The 15946-nt window shown below is 35.6% G+C and overlaps 1 protein-coding gene across 2 annotated transcripts in view; it reads left to right on the top strand.

Moving 5' to 3' along the window:
- LOC139985039 (ras-related and estrogen-regulated growth inhibitor-like) overlaps positions 1-12985 on the top strand; it is a 28497-nt gene extending 15512 nt beyond the window's left edge. For both annotated transcript variants that reach the window (XM_071999218.1, XM_071999219.1), the window contains exon 6: positions 11411-12985. In XM_071999218.1, coding sequence (XP_071855319.1) covers positions 11411-11598 — 188 coding nt within the window. In that variant the 3' untranslated portion in view covers positions 11599-12985. The remainder of the gene's footprint in view (positions 1-11410) is intronic.
- Positions 12986-15946: the final 2961 nt, after the last annotated feature.

Raw genomic sequence — 15946 nt, 5'->3', positions numbered from 1 at the left:
CCCTCATCCCCTCATCCCCTCATCCCTTCATCCCCTCATCCCCTCATCCCCTCATCCCCTCATCCCCTCATCCTCTCATTCCCTTATCCCCTCATCCCCTCATACCTCATCCCTTCATCCCCTCACCCCACTTACATTCGCAAAGAAGTATACATATATCACACAAGGAAACTCAACAGCATATATGCTACATAGGACTGTCCCTTTTCGCGTTCCATACTATAACTACGGTGAAACATTGTCGCCACCCAGTTGGGACAATTCGGTAACGGTAGTGTCGCCAAATACGCTATGAATATGCTCCCCTCAATCAAACCGACTATACCGCCACTGTGGAATGTATATAGCCTTTATAAGATGGTAGACGTGAAGTTGTTTTTCAATGACATCATTGAGACATTTGTTGTTTCCTGATTTATTAGCTTGAGGAATTTTGTCCTATTCCTTGACTGAGCAAAATAAAGTAAAGCAGTACAGGGGTTAAAGGTGAATGGAAAGAGTAAAGACGTTTTGGGGGGAAGTTTGACAACGTCACAATGATGCAATATGTAGAGCTAACAGAGAAGCTGCATAACATACCTGAGCATAGTTAGTTACGTTTATATGGTATCTCACATCCGAATATAGAGTTTAAATCATAGACTAATGTGGTAGGCCCTACCCGTTATCATTAACATGTATTTACAACAACAAAAAACGCATGCAACGTGACGCATGATTGCGCACGATAATCCACCAAATCACAACAAGAATTCCTATAATGCGAGGTTTCTCTTAACTGTCAAGTCAGCGTATAGTCTGACAGCCGGCTGAGAAGCTTAGTAACGGGATTTTCTTCAGATTTGGAGAAGCCGAGATTATCCGACAGTAGTCGATAGATAAATGTTAGTTTAATGTCATCTCGGCCACTATAGATTATGCATTCCGTTATGTTTTGAAATGTTCTCGCGTACACATGAATAATGTAAACAGATCAATCAACTATGAGATTACAGGGTTTATCATTAGGCCTTCCTTGCTTCGTAGAACATTAAAGTACATTAAAGGTTCTGTGTCGGTTTGTCTGTATGACGTCAGAATTTTCCTATACGGTTCAAAGCACTACACTAGCTTGGAACACAAATTACCAGCCGTTCTTTTGCAGTCAATGTTTGAGCAAGTGCTACATTCATGCAAAGTTGTTATTCCTTACCATTTTTTTTGTGGTAAAAGGTTAATTACGGGCGATGGAGTGTAGGGTGCAGTGTGGGATTGTTTAGGGGGAGGGGAGGGGAGGGGAGGGGAGGGGTAGGGGAGGAATGTGTATGGGGAGGTGGTTGGGCGGGAAGGTTGACGAGGTTCCAAATTGTACTGTGAAATTAAAGTTTGCCATTCTCTTGATATCGTGCTGCTTAGTCGAGAGGTTTACAGCGTGAGGGGCAATCTGTGACGTCAAGTGCTCTTGGTTTATTTACGTGGTCGTAAGGAGAAGGACATTTTATTGAATAAAACATGAAATCTAAGAGAAACTTTCATCGGTTTTTATGGCTGAAATCCCCACAGCTAGTAGCGCTCATGCCACTTTCAGAACACCGTGTGGGGTTTTCTTTTTTATGATGATTATTTTCAATTCTTCGACCAGTTCTTTATCACATGGACATATGTCGAAAGGTCCTCGTAAAATATTTTATGATTTCTCAATTTCGATAAAGACATATTATGTTCTTATCAAGGAAATTACCAACAGTCTTCAACTAATATTCATTCCATAATAAAATCACCGTTGAAAATAGTTCGACATCGTATTGTGTTAGTTGAACTTTGATGTAGAAATTGATCGTTAATTTTGTGAAAATTATTTTGAAATTATTCCAAAGTTATATTGACAATGTTGTTCATAGTTTGACTTTGCAGTCAAGTTTCATATCAAAGAAGAACACCATTGAAAATTCCAGATGTGTTTTGTGTTTTACTTTTGCATGGAACTCGTAGAAACAAGAACAAATGTCTATGCTGATGAGGATTTCGTTACAATGACAATGGAGTGTACCGTGCTTTCAACCCTAGTCTACCAATTTTGAACTTTATTAAGCTATTTTGGGATTTGATGTATTGTTATTATCCATGGCTGACGATCACCGAAATTATATTTTTAGCACAAATATTGTTTTTTTTTGTCTTTAGTAAGGAAGTAAGAAATGACCATAAAACTGCTCAGTATCGGATGGCCACGTGTACTTTTGCGAGTATACAACATACATGCGTGTGTGTATGTTTACACTTTTGTGAATAGTACATACTGAAAAGCCATGATTTCCTTTTCATGTAACGTCGGGCTATCCATTTGCTAATTGTTTACTTGTTCCGTAAAAACAAAAAAGAAACACGATCAATAGTTCTCAGTCAATATATCTTACAGTGATGACGTAAAGGGAAACACCCACATTACTAACATAGAGAATATCATGTAATTAAAACAACATTCAAAAAGTAGATAGTGAATAAAAAAGATGACACGTTCTATGAAAAATGACATGAAAAGCAAATGTTATAACATCACGCGAAATTATAGTAATTAGAAAGAGAGAGAGAAAAAGAAAATATTTGTCTTGCCTGACGCACAGCTCTGTTCGTTGAGTTTGGTCAAATTGGTTAAACCCAGTAAAAAAAATATTGTTAACGACATGTTTTGACTATAGTCAAGTTTCAGATATTGAAGTAAAGTACAAAAAGAGATCGGAAATAACTTCTTTTCCTTTTGGTAATGAAGTAATGCATTTGTATTATTAATACCGAGTTATTTAATCGAGTAGATTCACAAAGGTCTAGTCAACATAATTCATGTTAATTTTTTGAAAATATGGGAGGAATAAAATATTTTTGTTTAGTCACTTACAAACACTTTCAATAGGCTCGGTATAGGATTTTGGAGAAAAAAAAATTAGTAATTGGCTATGAACCAAGGGTGAAAAGTTGAATGTATTTTACATTAATTGTATCAAGACTATTCCATTGTACTATGCTGATTAGCATAAGTGGGCAAGATTGTTTACATCAGCGGTTCATAAACTCTTAAACCCACGAACTTTAGAATCTTCATTGAGGGCTGGACTACGACCAACCAGACATCCGCCTATATCAAAACTTGCTAGATTTTTAACTTGATTTGAAACGAATCTTTTCATAATTTATCACTTATGTTATTAGATTTGAAAGGAATCATTTATCACTTGTTAACCTTCTTGAAATCCATAAATTTTGAAAAGGTATCATATTATACTCCATTATTGAAATCATTTGAGCATAAGTACTCACTTTTATCCGAGAAAGTATGGTGTCAAACTGGTAGTTACATTCAAAATTGTACTCTTACAAGAATTATTAATACATGCATATATCATCTGTCATTGCATCTATCTGAGTGTGTAATAAGTTATTTTTATACTCTTACCTTGGAATTACTCTGATAGCGTTACAAATCATCGATTTGTTGTTTATAAAACCTTCTTACCAAGATGATATAAAGTAGTTTCTGCAGGCTATATGATCACTGGAGGAAAAATACCACAGAGAAACATTGTGGAGCAGCTTATCATATTTCTAAAACCTATTTGTTTCAGGTTTATTTATCACTTAGGTATTCAAGTGGTAAGCCTATCGTTCATGTGGAAAAATAGCAGCAATGATTCAAATTACTGAATTTTTGAAGTACTCAATAAACAAATTGTCCATGCCAGAGGAATCATTTATCCGGTATCGCATCGCAAAATGGTCATGATAAATGGGCATATCGCTATACAAGTGTAAAGCTGTTTAGCAGAATTTGTACACAGGAACAATAATTTTTTAATATTTTTTTTTGTAAAGGAATTTTCATATCCTTCAAAACTGCGATACAAAATTCGAGTTTTAAAAATTGTTCCATGCCTGCATATATGTATAATGGAGATTAATGTAAATCTAGTTAATGATGGGTTTATTTTCACAACAAAAATGGTGTTTGAATTGAAATATTACCAATTTCACACATAAATATATATATATATATTTATCAGAGAAACCGATATATGTAAAACTATATAACCATTGAGCATCATCATCATCTCTTCGTCATTTCATGAAAGCACTGAGAGATTCAGTCAGATTAGAATTTGCCTCATGGTTTTGTAATTAACTAATATGTTCTTAAAGCGTCCATTGCCATCTCTCATCCATGGTAATGTGATAAATCATGAACAGGAAAAAAATAGGAAAAAAAAAACTGTGATAATTATCTGGAGAAAGTTGTCTTGTACTCGTGTTAAAAATAATAACATGATTGACATGTTTGTGTCCGGTATGTGCGATAATTAAACGCCATCTGATTGCACGTGATGTATTTCTCCGTGTATAAAGAGTTTGATGCACGCAATGACGTCATCCCTTGTTTTAAAGGGATATTTTGGTGACTGAAGTTAGTTGCTTGACATAGTGTTGTTAGTAATTTGCTGCACCTGTAAGTCAAAAACACATTCTCATAGCATTTTGTATATCGTGAAGATCCAGTTTTTGTCAATTTTGTTGAAATGTCACTTTTTGCATCTGGCAACAACATAGATAATGATACCAGGCAATCGAACTGATATGTCATATATATATATACATATATATATAATTAATTGAAATCATATATATAATTAAAATCAATCAATTGATATTTATATATATATATATATATATATATATATATATATATATGATTTCAATTATATATATAAACGATATATATGTATATATATATATATATATATATCACTACAAGTCTGTTAAAAGGCATTACAGTATTGATAAGACAACAATAGATTACAATAATTTCCGATTGTGAAGTATGTTTGCTTATAATGGGTACAATATCAATTTCAAGCATTTTTTTGTTGACAAAACTTATATTATAACAATGTTAAGGACGACTGGTTACCCCTAAACCCCGAGTTAAATATAGAACAAAATCTTCTTGATTTTTTGAAAAAAAGAAGAGAAAACCTCGAGGCTAAAGAAACATCGTAGGTGTGGAATTATGGAATATACGAGATAAAAACAAAATAAATAAATAAAAACCCGTCTCTGGTACGTAGTCATTGTAAACAACTGCTCATTTTACGTGCAAATAAAAACAGTTTCCATCGCATTTTATGGTTTGTCATTTCAGTGACGATGATGTCTTAAAATAGGTAGATTTACACCGGTGGCTATGTTAATAGTAGACTCATTAAAAGTTAATTAACATGCACGAGTTATCACGTGATTTCCCAAGTGTGGGCAAACATAATACACCATGGCACAGTGCAGGGACGAGGTCTAACCATTTCAATTACGCTATTTATTATACTATATCTTTGTACATGTGTAGTCGTGTGCGCGCGTTCTGTTCATATTTACTTATTCAATATAATTATGCACTTACCGTGTGAATACTGGTGCGTGACTGTCGTGGGAGTGGAGGGGCTGCGGGGATTCGGGGCATTCTCTGCATCCGGCATTCCATTTTTCGCTCAGTGGCGCGAATCAGAATAGTTAGGTGTAAAATCTATCAAAAGAAACGTGTGTGTGTGACGTCACACTACGAGAGAGTTTTCATGGATGGTTGCGCATCCATGATCCATGCATTATAAGAGACATCTCTCAATATATAGCAGAACATGTTCATCACGTAATTCGTATTCTTATTTCTCGTTTCCTTCGTACCTTTTCTTTCTCTCCCTCTCTTCCCTTCATGGAATAAACACACAAGCTTAACCCGTCAGTTATACTGAAGCTAGCGATCCATCAAGTATTGACTTCTAACTACGGATTCTGTTGCATCTTCAGCAGTACTGTTTATTTTGTAGTTTGCTATCTTCGTCAATCTCCGTAATAATTGCGTCACTTCTCACTCTTGGACTATCCCATTCGGTTTTGATCTCAATAGAAAGAACAGAGACAGAAGAGACCACAATGATAATTTATTAGATATATTCTTTAATTTAGATGCTATAATTATCGTTTAAAATAAACGTTTTCATTCTGGGAATTTCAACCACAAATTTGGTTGTTTCAAGTGTCAAACTTTTTTTAGTTTGATATTATTTTTCGCCTTTATTTGTTTCAGTCAGGATTTGATTTTGAAATGGTCGAAAGGTAGACTCTTTTGATAGGTAAGCGGAATCGAAAGTCAAGCGTGAATTCAGAATCGTATATAGAAACCGGTGTGCTACTGTTACATATATGCCGACAAGCGGCGGCGTCTTTAAATGATATAGAGTGACATTTCAATCTAAAGTTCGATTGAAGTTTATGCTTATAACTTTTGTTATGACGTCAAAAACAGATATAGGTTAAATGTGTACAAACAAATACAATGAACAGGCCTTAATTTATGTCACAACTCTGATGATTATAATCAATACTGCCAGCAGGTATGATATCAAATTATAATTTTTTTACATATTTTAGCAAATATCATTAGCTATGATTTGTAAACACTTTCATGTGAAGTTTGGATCCCTCCCATACTGTTTAACTATTTTATGATTGTAAACATAACCGTTGCATTCAATTACATCCAGATGCATCCCACCCTCAATTTTCCTCACCGCTACTGCCCCGTTTTATATGTAATCCATTCACCCTCAGCCTTTACAAACGGCACCCGACTTGCTTCCAAAACCAGGCAGAACGATCGATGCATGTATTCAACTGTATACAACCCTAACCCCACCCCACCCAACCCCGCAGAATTTGCATCACCATTTTGTCAGTTCATTGGTACTAGTCATAGTTAATACCCCTACATTCCTCCTTCTCTACTGCCCCTGCCTGTCTTCACTTACCCTCTTACCCCGCTCACCCATATAGAAGCGGCTTCTCGCTTGCTTTTCATTGTCATTTTTTAGTATTGGTATATATCATCAATTCCCTTCCACCCTATCCCTCTTTTTCACCCCCCCCCCCTTTCACCCCTTTATAAGTTGTGTCCCCACTCTTCTTATTTAAATCTAATGCATTAATAATCTAAAACCGATTTGTACAATTACGCGGTTGGTGATACCTCCAGACTGTACATAATCCTACCCAAACCCTACAGATATTCTTTATCGCCATTCTGCCAGTTCCGTGGGATTAGTTCAGTTAATGCCTTCCACCCCTTCCCCCAATCTCTCCTTCATCCCTAAATCTCACCCCCTGTCCAAACGGTGTCCCGCTTGCTTCAAAACCAAAGTATAATAACATCAGAACGGTCCTGTATAATTTAACAGCTGATGGTTCCTTCAGACTGTACACAATCCTACCCAAAATCAGACAGAAAAACTTGTGATCGCTTTTTATCCCTGTCAGTTTGTATTAGTTATACTTAGTACTCCAAGCTACCGGAAATGCTTTGATGTCATATCCTATTTCATATACCAAGCATATCAGTTATTGTGTTACTGATAATGTTACACATGGCGGTATATAAGAGACTTTACATAGCTCCTCATATCATCTAATCCATCCATCGGAGATGTAGCCTCTAACTATATGCTATTTTTTTTTGTTAGAAATGAAAGCCTACATTTTAAAGTAATATATATTTGTAAATCGGAAAACAAGATATACACAAGCGTACGACGTAAAGAGCACTTTCCTTCGTGTAAACAGTACGTCAGATGTCATGAACATCTGTGTGTGATGTCGACTAAAAACAAGGGAAGAGTATCGTTTCCCTGATAAAACGGATATACATTTCTAATGTATATAATTTTAGTTGTTTGCAACTCTCGTGTATATACGCTGTGCCGATGAAAAACATATACAAGGGGTATCGTAGGTCATGCAGTATCATACTTCGTCATCTTTTTTAATGAAAAAGGGATATAGAATAGGGTCCAGCAAGGCAGGGGCGCCGGAGCCTGGCGCAAAGGGGTACGCCTCCCTGAGTTGTAAAAAAAAGATAAAACTCAGATGGCCCCTTTTCACGACTAAAAATGACCCCTTTGGTCTAATTTAATGCATATATAGCGTAGAACGGGTCAATAAGTGAACACTCACTTAACTGTTTATTGTCTGTCACAGCCGATGGGGCGCAAGATCCCCCCTCCCGCCAGCACGGATCCACTTAGCTGTATGTCAGTTGTATATATCATGATTCGAGAGGGGTTTACTATATATATCAGTACTATAACACGTGCATGCCTTCATTCAGCAAAAGTGGACGTGAATATTGTTGTGTTTTCTTTCCTGTAGAGAAATACGTAAGCCTATATGTGTGAGGTATGTGGAATAAAACAGGCAATGTCTTTGATAACTTAAAAATGATGCAAAGGAATCACAGAAAGATGTACTCCTGCTTTGAACCAATCTTGAAAAGCAACCAATGAAATACCAAACTCTAAAATTTCGCTGTCTAGTGTGAGGATTAAGCAAAGCTAATCTTCTAGTGACCACGGTTATCGATACAGATTGAGGTGGGTGTGGTGATCTCTGTGTTCTCGAAAGAAGGTCATCTGTTTCTGCTTTAGCTCATTCGACGAAATAACCAAGAAGAGATCAACTTTATATCCTTGTTTAAAGGCAGAGGCCATTGCACCATTTTGAGCATTCTCTTTTAACCCATTAACAACCATTTAAGACAACATGAAATGTATTCATACGACATACTGCTTTAAATTGTTACCAGCGGTGGTATTTAAGGCGGCTTTCCATTGGTCGAGGACGAGGAATTTAGCTAATGGTTATAAATGGTTAGGCCTTTAAGTAGGCCTACTTGATACGCGATAGGCTAGACTAATATCTACTTAAGCTATAATATATTTATCGCGTAAACATGAGAAGGTTAACGGCCGGTCGGTCTATTCATGTTAAGATCATAACTATTTATAGATGCTTTATTTGGTTATGAACAAATTGGAGTAAAGAGTTGGTCAATATATTTAATAAGCGTCACGTGAAGTCAGAGGCATTCAAATAGGATTGGTTTTTTCCACTAACGTAATGGCGAAGTTTATTTTTAAATGAATCTTATTAATATATTTATCCGAACACGGCAACTATCATTAGTGAAAAAAAGTTTTAAAACCTTGCAAGGGCGCGACGAGGATTTGCTACTACAGCATTAGAGCGTAAGATAAATCTAGTTCACTAAACGGATTGTCAAACAACACGGGGGATGGTTCCGTCTAATTCTGTTTTCAACCTTATGAATGTTATTCAACAAAAGGATTATTTTTCATTACATTTTGGTCTTAATTTAACAAGTAGGCTACGGCGCACTTTCAAAAGGTTGTATACTCTATTTTACTTCCAAAAATTGAAAAAGGGGAGTCCTACTATAAGCTATGAAAAGGCTCACTATATTTTTTTGGGTAAAACTGCAGTGAACGGAGGAGTGGGCATGGGGTGGTGATCCTCGGATCCTGTGATCCTCGGCTCCACCTCCCTGTGCAAAAAACGCAACCATATGTTTTAAGTCATGTGGTTTGCGGATGTAGTTGCTTGATCACTGGTAACGACATTGTTAGAATGGTGTCTTAATGTTGCAATGGATGTTTTTAATGTTCTCCAAGCACAGCATCCTCCAAAATGAACACGATTGCGTTACTCGTATTACACGTTGGTAATTCCCGACATGGATCTCTGTGGTCAAGGAAGAGCCCACCCCCTCCCCCAGCTCCCGCACCATTGGGAAGTAAAATATCAAAATGAGAATTACCATCGATTTTAAACTTATATCATCAAACTATATAACTCAAGTATTTTCAGACTCACTCGCGTGTGGTACCTGATCTGTTTGAGATATTTTTTATTCATTTTAAGTCTCCTTGAACCGTCCCAAATATCTCCTATCTTCCCGGATACCCCGTTTATCTTATTAATGCATGAACACACACTCATCATCACGGAGTGACTTATCAATTTAACAGAGATTCTATACTGTAACTGATCGTCTGGAAGAATGAATATTTTCTTAAATCGGGAGGGAATTCAAAACAATATCTTAGTAACTTGGCCAACGTCAATTGTTTGTCTCGTCAGTGTATGAAAATAATCAAATTGACGGAGGAAAACTTATTTTTAATAATAATAATAATAAAATACATGAGATAGATTAACTGCAATTTCATAAGAGATCCATGCATGTTATGCTTTGGTTGTTTTTATGGCAACATTGTAACTATATTTTCCAGTTATGACCCCCAACTTATACAATTAGGCAAAACGGCATATTTAAGTGAACACCGTGAAGCTACAAATTGTTATCGTTTTTTATCGTTGTTGTGTTGCTAATTACAATCATATTGTTTATCAACATTTCGTTTAAAGTGTCAAATGACCACTTAAAGCTGCACCCCACTTGGGTAAAATAGACTCTCTCCAATGACTTCCCTTTCCCTTTTGTATTATCACCTTGTCCCCCCAATACAAACCCAAAATATTTGTATTTATATCGGCATATAAACGTTTCTGTTAAGGAACACCCCATCCCCACCCCCCCCCCACAATAAATTATAAAAACAAACTTACTTTGCATTAGATATATTACCAGAATAATTTCCCTTTCGGCGAGCCATACCTTTAGGGTTGTCACGTTTCAGCTGACATTCAAATTAAAAAAATTAATTTAGTATCAATTATCCCTCTTGGGAATAGCTCCAGGCATAATTTATTATAAATGTTTAGTTCATTATCTTCAACTCTTCTCAAAGGTACTCGAATCTCGATCAGTTTTGCCAAATTGATTATTCCATTTTTCTCTGATATAATGATATTTTTTATTAAGTAATGATATGAATACTGCCTTTAAACACTTGTATAGTTGTTGTCTTTACATATTAACAACAATTGTAACTTTTGATAATAGTAGTTGAAACTCAAAAGTATTGATTACAATTTCAAAATGTGCTATTGTTATTGGTTCATTTCAGTTTGGAAAAATAAAAATGTTCATCCATTTTAATCGACACTTTACAGAAACGGGGCTTCTGAAGTATTCACAAGTTTTTAAGTTTCTTGTTTATTTATTTTTTGTATTAATTATTGTATCGATGGTCTCTTTTGTTGTTGATGTTTTAAATGGTATTTCATAACGTTTACATAAATACTTAGGTACTATATTGTTTCTTGGAGGCTGCGTGGGGAGGGTTGAAAGGGTCCGTTTAGAGTGGGGAAAAGGCCAAAAAAAAACAGGCGATTAAAGAGTAAGATCCCTTAAGACGATACGCCAATAACAAGCAAACGTTTTCTCAATATAACACTATTCGATTGACCGATATACCATTTGTTACTTGAAGTATCGTTGTATAGGACTTCGGAAGAATTGGAAAAGTAGTAACTCCTCCCCAGATTTTTGTTGCATTAAATTTTGAAAAGCATTCACAACTGATCATTATATACAGAAAATGTATCTAAATTCTTATATATTTCACTTTTCTTATAGGACAAACCTTAGCTGACAAGATTGGTTGCTCTTTCGTCGAACTCTCCGCTTCCGAGACTCCAGAAGAGGTTGACAACGTCTTTCAGGAACTTTGTCGAGAAATTAAGATGTATAAATACAGGAGTCGCTCTTCAATATTTGGTAGAATGTTTGGTGCTGCAAGAGAAAAGAAAACTTTTACTTTGTAACGACAATCTGATAAAGAAACAGGAGATGAATTTTTATTAATTTTGAGAGGAAATCATGGTTTGAACATGAAATAAACTATCGGGGATTGTTTTGCCAGAAAAGAGAGACTATTCACCTTTAATCTATATATTTCGCCATTTGCAAATGTTTGCTGTTAGCAACTGATACTTGAAGTTAGGGTATATAGGCCTACATGATATCCAGCACGATAGGCTAACGATCCTAACCTTAAAATTTAAACTTCATATGGAAGTTCTGAATTTGATGGGTAATTTGCTTATATCAGGGCGTTTTATTTCGGGTAAATGTTTGTCAAGCGCAAAAGATATTCTTGACTGTGTATTTCATTGACTCTTCTCTAGCTTGCAGCTATGGCATACATTAAAAACTAGTGGATTTGATCAATAATTCTCAATACTATTTCACACTTAAGTCCCATAACAACGTATCTAGGTCATTAGCTTGTCTATAGTGTCACTCTTTGGTCCAAATGAAGACGTAAAAATAGAACGTTTTGAATTTTTGAATTTGCTTTTTAGGCACACATGAAATTTGGGGAAATGTCTGAGCGACCAAAATGTTGAGGGTCGAAAGTTGTTAGGGGGTTACTATTCAAAAAATGAAAAAGGCTAACGAGGGGCTTAGTTTTTGATAATTAACAATCTTATTGTACGTAAAGCTCGGCAAAGATTTGGTGAAAGTGACATTGAAACTCAAAACCATGCTATAGTCATATTTAGGGCACTCACGTTCAGCCAGTTGATATGGGACGTTTTACTTCTTCACGTCTACTGCTACTCCATACTGTCTGCTCATATGATGCTTCTTAGCACTCGTACAGATAGTATGAACAGTTCCTAACATTTATATAATGCAAACAAGATATTCATACTGCTCATACTTTCAGTAATGGGTAATATATCATCATTTTACGTCACTAAAAAAACCGTTTCCTTTGCATTTGATCTTGCGAAATACCTTAAGTCACTTTTCAAGGATATTGATAAATAATATCATTTTATTACGACCGACTTTGCAAAGTCCAGAAGCTTAGATTATGTATAGTTCAGGTGGATCGTAAATGGTATAATGTTTCAACTTTCTCAGTCTCTTTGACGTGTTTCATTTTTGTGTTCTTACTTTGCCTGAGAAACCTGACAATTGTGTTAATACCACTTGCGTTTCCTAAGGGTCGACGGAAAGAAAATAAAGTATCCTACTTCGGTTAGATTTTTTCTATCTTTTCTTTGCCTGAAATCTTGTGTTTAAGCGCTTTCTCATGTAAAGCAAAAATAAAACACTCCAAAGCTAAGAGAAATTTTTGTTTTCCTATCCGATGATTCTAAATAGCTTCCGGGAAAGCAATTCCATGGGTTTCTCATTCCTAAGAAATCACAAAAAAAAGTGGGGGGGGGGGGTAGGGACATTATTGAATTAAAGTTGCTAAGGAAATCCTTTGCTAGTCTGTATACATGAGTACCGGATGTTTGAATGCAATTATTAATGAAATGAAAATAAATGAAGCTAAGAAAACATCCGATTTAGTATTTCTTTTATGTAAGTATGAACAGCAATAGAAATTTAACTTAGAAATTGTAAATAAATGAGATTATAGTAGAAAAGGGTTTTGGCTTCAAAATGAGTAGATTTTGATAACAAAATAGATTAGCATTACTCTTAAGGCCTACACTGAGGAGCTGACGTCATCAAAAACTTTAACCTTACAGTAGCATTCCACAAATGTAGTATATTTTAAAGATGAATACCTTGAAAGCCGAAATGTCTCTTAGAAAATGTCACATTAGTTTTATTGAAATACTTCGACATATCAAGATTAAAATCCTATAGTCTGAAATCACCCTTGATGGCCGTATCTCTTGCGGGATCAGGTCCAATTCGTCACCGGTCGGAATATTCCATTACTAAGTAGTAGGGGTGTTTTGTATTTTTGTACACTGTAAAAATGTTTTGTCTTTATCAAATTAATTTTTTTGATATATTTTACATTTTGAGAACGACACTTTACATCCCTAACCTAATTTACTTTAGTGAATTACAATGTTTTAAATAACAATTAAACCGTAATATATGCAGACCTTTAACCGTTGTTAAACTCGACGCCATTATAGACCTATTATCGAATGGTATATTCGAAAATGAAACAACCGATGACGAATGGGACATGATCCCTCTTGCGTATATCGCTCCATATATAAATCAAAGACTGTTCATACCAAAATGCTCTCATATCATTGATACCCGATCAGGTCTGTTTATTTATATATACAAAGGTTCCCCCCTAATCCAATTTCCAATTCGTAATCAGTTCAAGCCTCAGAAGAGCAATTTTAAGATGGATAATTCATTAATTTCGTTCGTCGATCTATACATATATATATATATATGTATATATATATATCAGACATGAATATAGCGATATTATCATAGCGACATTGCCATATATGAACTTGCCTCGTTTTCTAAGGATTATGGGCATATTTGAATATTTTAGATTCATTACAACACATACACGGATGGTTGCGTCCCTTCTAAAGTAGTAAGTAATTTTTGTGTACAAGGGTCACATACGGTTAGAATTATAGTGAACTTAACATTGCTGGTAATTTTGGTCCAAACTGATCGCACACAGTCACCAATCGTAAATGTTGTCATATATGTTTTAATTGGAACTCATCTGGTTACTGGTTATCTGGTTATCTGGTTTCTGTTTGTTATTTCCTCATCAAAATGATTGCCAAGGCTATATTTATTTATTTAATTGTACACAGTTTCTGCTCATTTCAGCAACTGGCTTGAGCAAAACGAAAACACCTGATAATTACGTTTGTCTGGAAAACTTAGCCAGAACCGTTGAAAGCAATTAAAGCCCGTTTTGGTAAAATATTATAAAAGACTATTTATTTTTGAAACTGACTGATCTTCACCACTTGTTGACCTATTTTACCTGCGTCCTCTGTTGACCATTCAGTCTGCCTCTGAAGATCCTGCAAGAATCTTAATGACGTAAATCTGGTCAAAATCAGTGATCTGTTCTTACTTATTACAATATAGCAGAACGCAAACCACCATAAGTGAATAGTGGCACACTATACAGCTGGTGTATATCTCAATAACAAATAACCACATACTTACTAGCTAATAATATGCATAAACACACAAGAGATGTCGCATTGGTTTACACGTTAAAGCTGTCTCCTTCATATATATCAGTCATGGTTTTTTTCCTACTGTATGAAATAGCAGTTTGTTCAAACGGAAGTTAAGTATCGACCACTTGGCTTTCTCGAGAGAATAATTTCGCTTACATATTGTTTTCTTTTTTTTTCTATCTTCTGATTTTGTCTTTTTCTTCTTTTGTTATTTTCTTTATTCGTTGGACGATGAAATCCACGCTTTGTCACGATATCTGCCTTGGGAATTTCCACGCACTTTAAGTATTTTTTTTTGTGGTAATTTATTTGAAATCAACAGTGATTGAACCTTTGGTGGTAAAAATCGATTGGCTAAGACCAACGCTATACGAGTATTTCATTCCCGTGGCGTATATACTATTAAAGGGAACGGTACTGGTATATATGTACCGGTATAATCACCTACGGGTAAAGTTTACATTGTAGCAGGTGGAAGTTACCTTTACATATTGAAAGGTATGAGTGGGTTATAAGACGACTAGTTGGGTATAATGCAGCCGCGGATCTAGGGGGGTGGGGGTGGGGGGGGTGTTGTCCACCCCTTTTTAAAACAACATACAACATACAACAAAAGGTAAAAGTAGTTATTGGTACAGCTTTGCGTCAAGATCTTATTTATATACCTCATTTATAGTCTAAATATGTCTTAGGAAGTCAGAATGCACAATTTGACGATTTTTTTTGTATGGGGAAGGATGTTCGTAGCCCCTTCCTACACGGGAGTCTGGACTACCCCCCCCCCCCTCTGTAAAATCGTGGATCCTTCCCTGAATTGTGGCATAAAGTTTCTCAACAGCCGGTGTTGATATCATAACAGTTGATTTACATTGTCTGACAGCTGCAAAATGTTAAACTTTAGTATTGACATTATATATCAACAGACGTATACATACAGAGGAGTAGTGTTATTTGCACATAATTTGTATATTAGACTCCATACGAATTTATGTTATTACCATCATGTGCGACAGGTTTGTGCGGCAAAATTATCAAGATAACAATGTATGTGTGTGTAAGAAAGATTCAAGTGTTCACTTCCTGCTGCAAAAGTGATCCATATAAATATAAATAGCTATTGACTCTGTTCGTCTTCAGTTTTGCACCCCCCCCCTCCATACTACACCCCGTCCACCTT

The sequence above is a fragment of the Apostichopus japonicus genome, chromosome 17 (assembly GCF_037975245.1).
Source record: "Apostichopus japonicus isolate 1M-3 chromosome 17, ASM3797524v1, whole genome shotgun sequence".
In the NCBI taxonomy this organism is placed as follows: Eukaryota; Metazoa; Echinodermata; class Holothuroidea; order Aspidochirotida; family Stichopodidae; genus Apostichopus; species Apostichopus japonicus.
The sequence above is the reverse complement of the archived record's forward strand: the minus strand, read 5'-3'. Positions and strand labels throughout refer to the sequence as shown.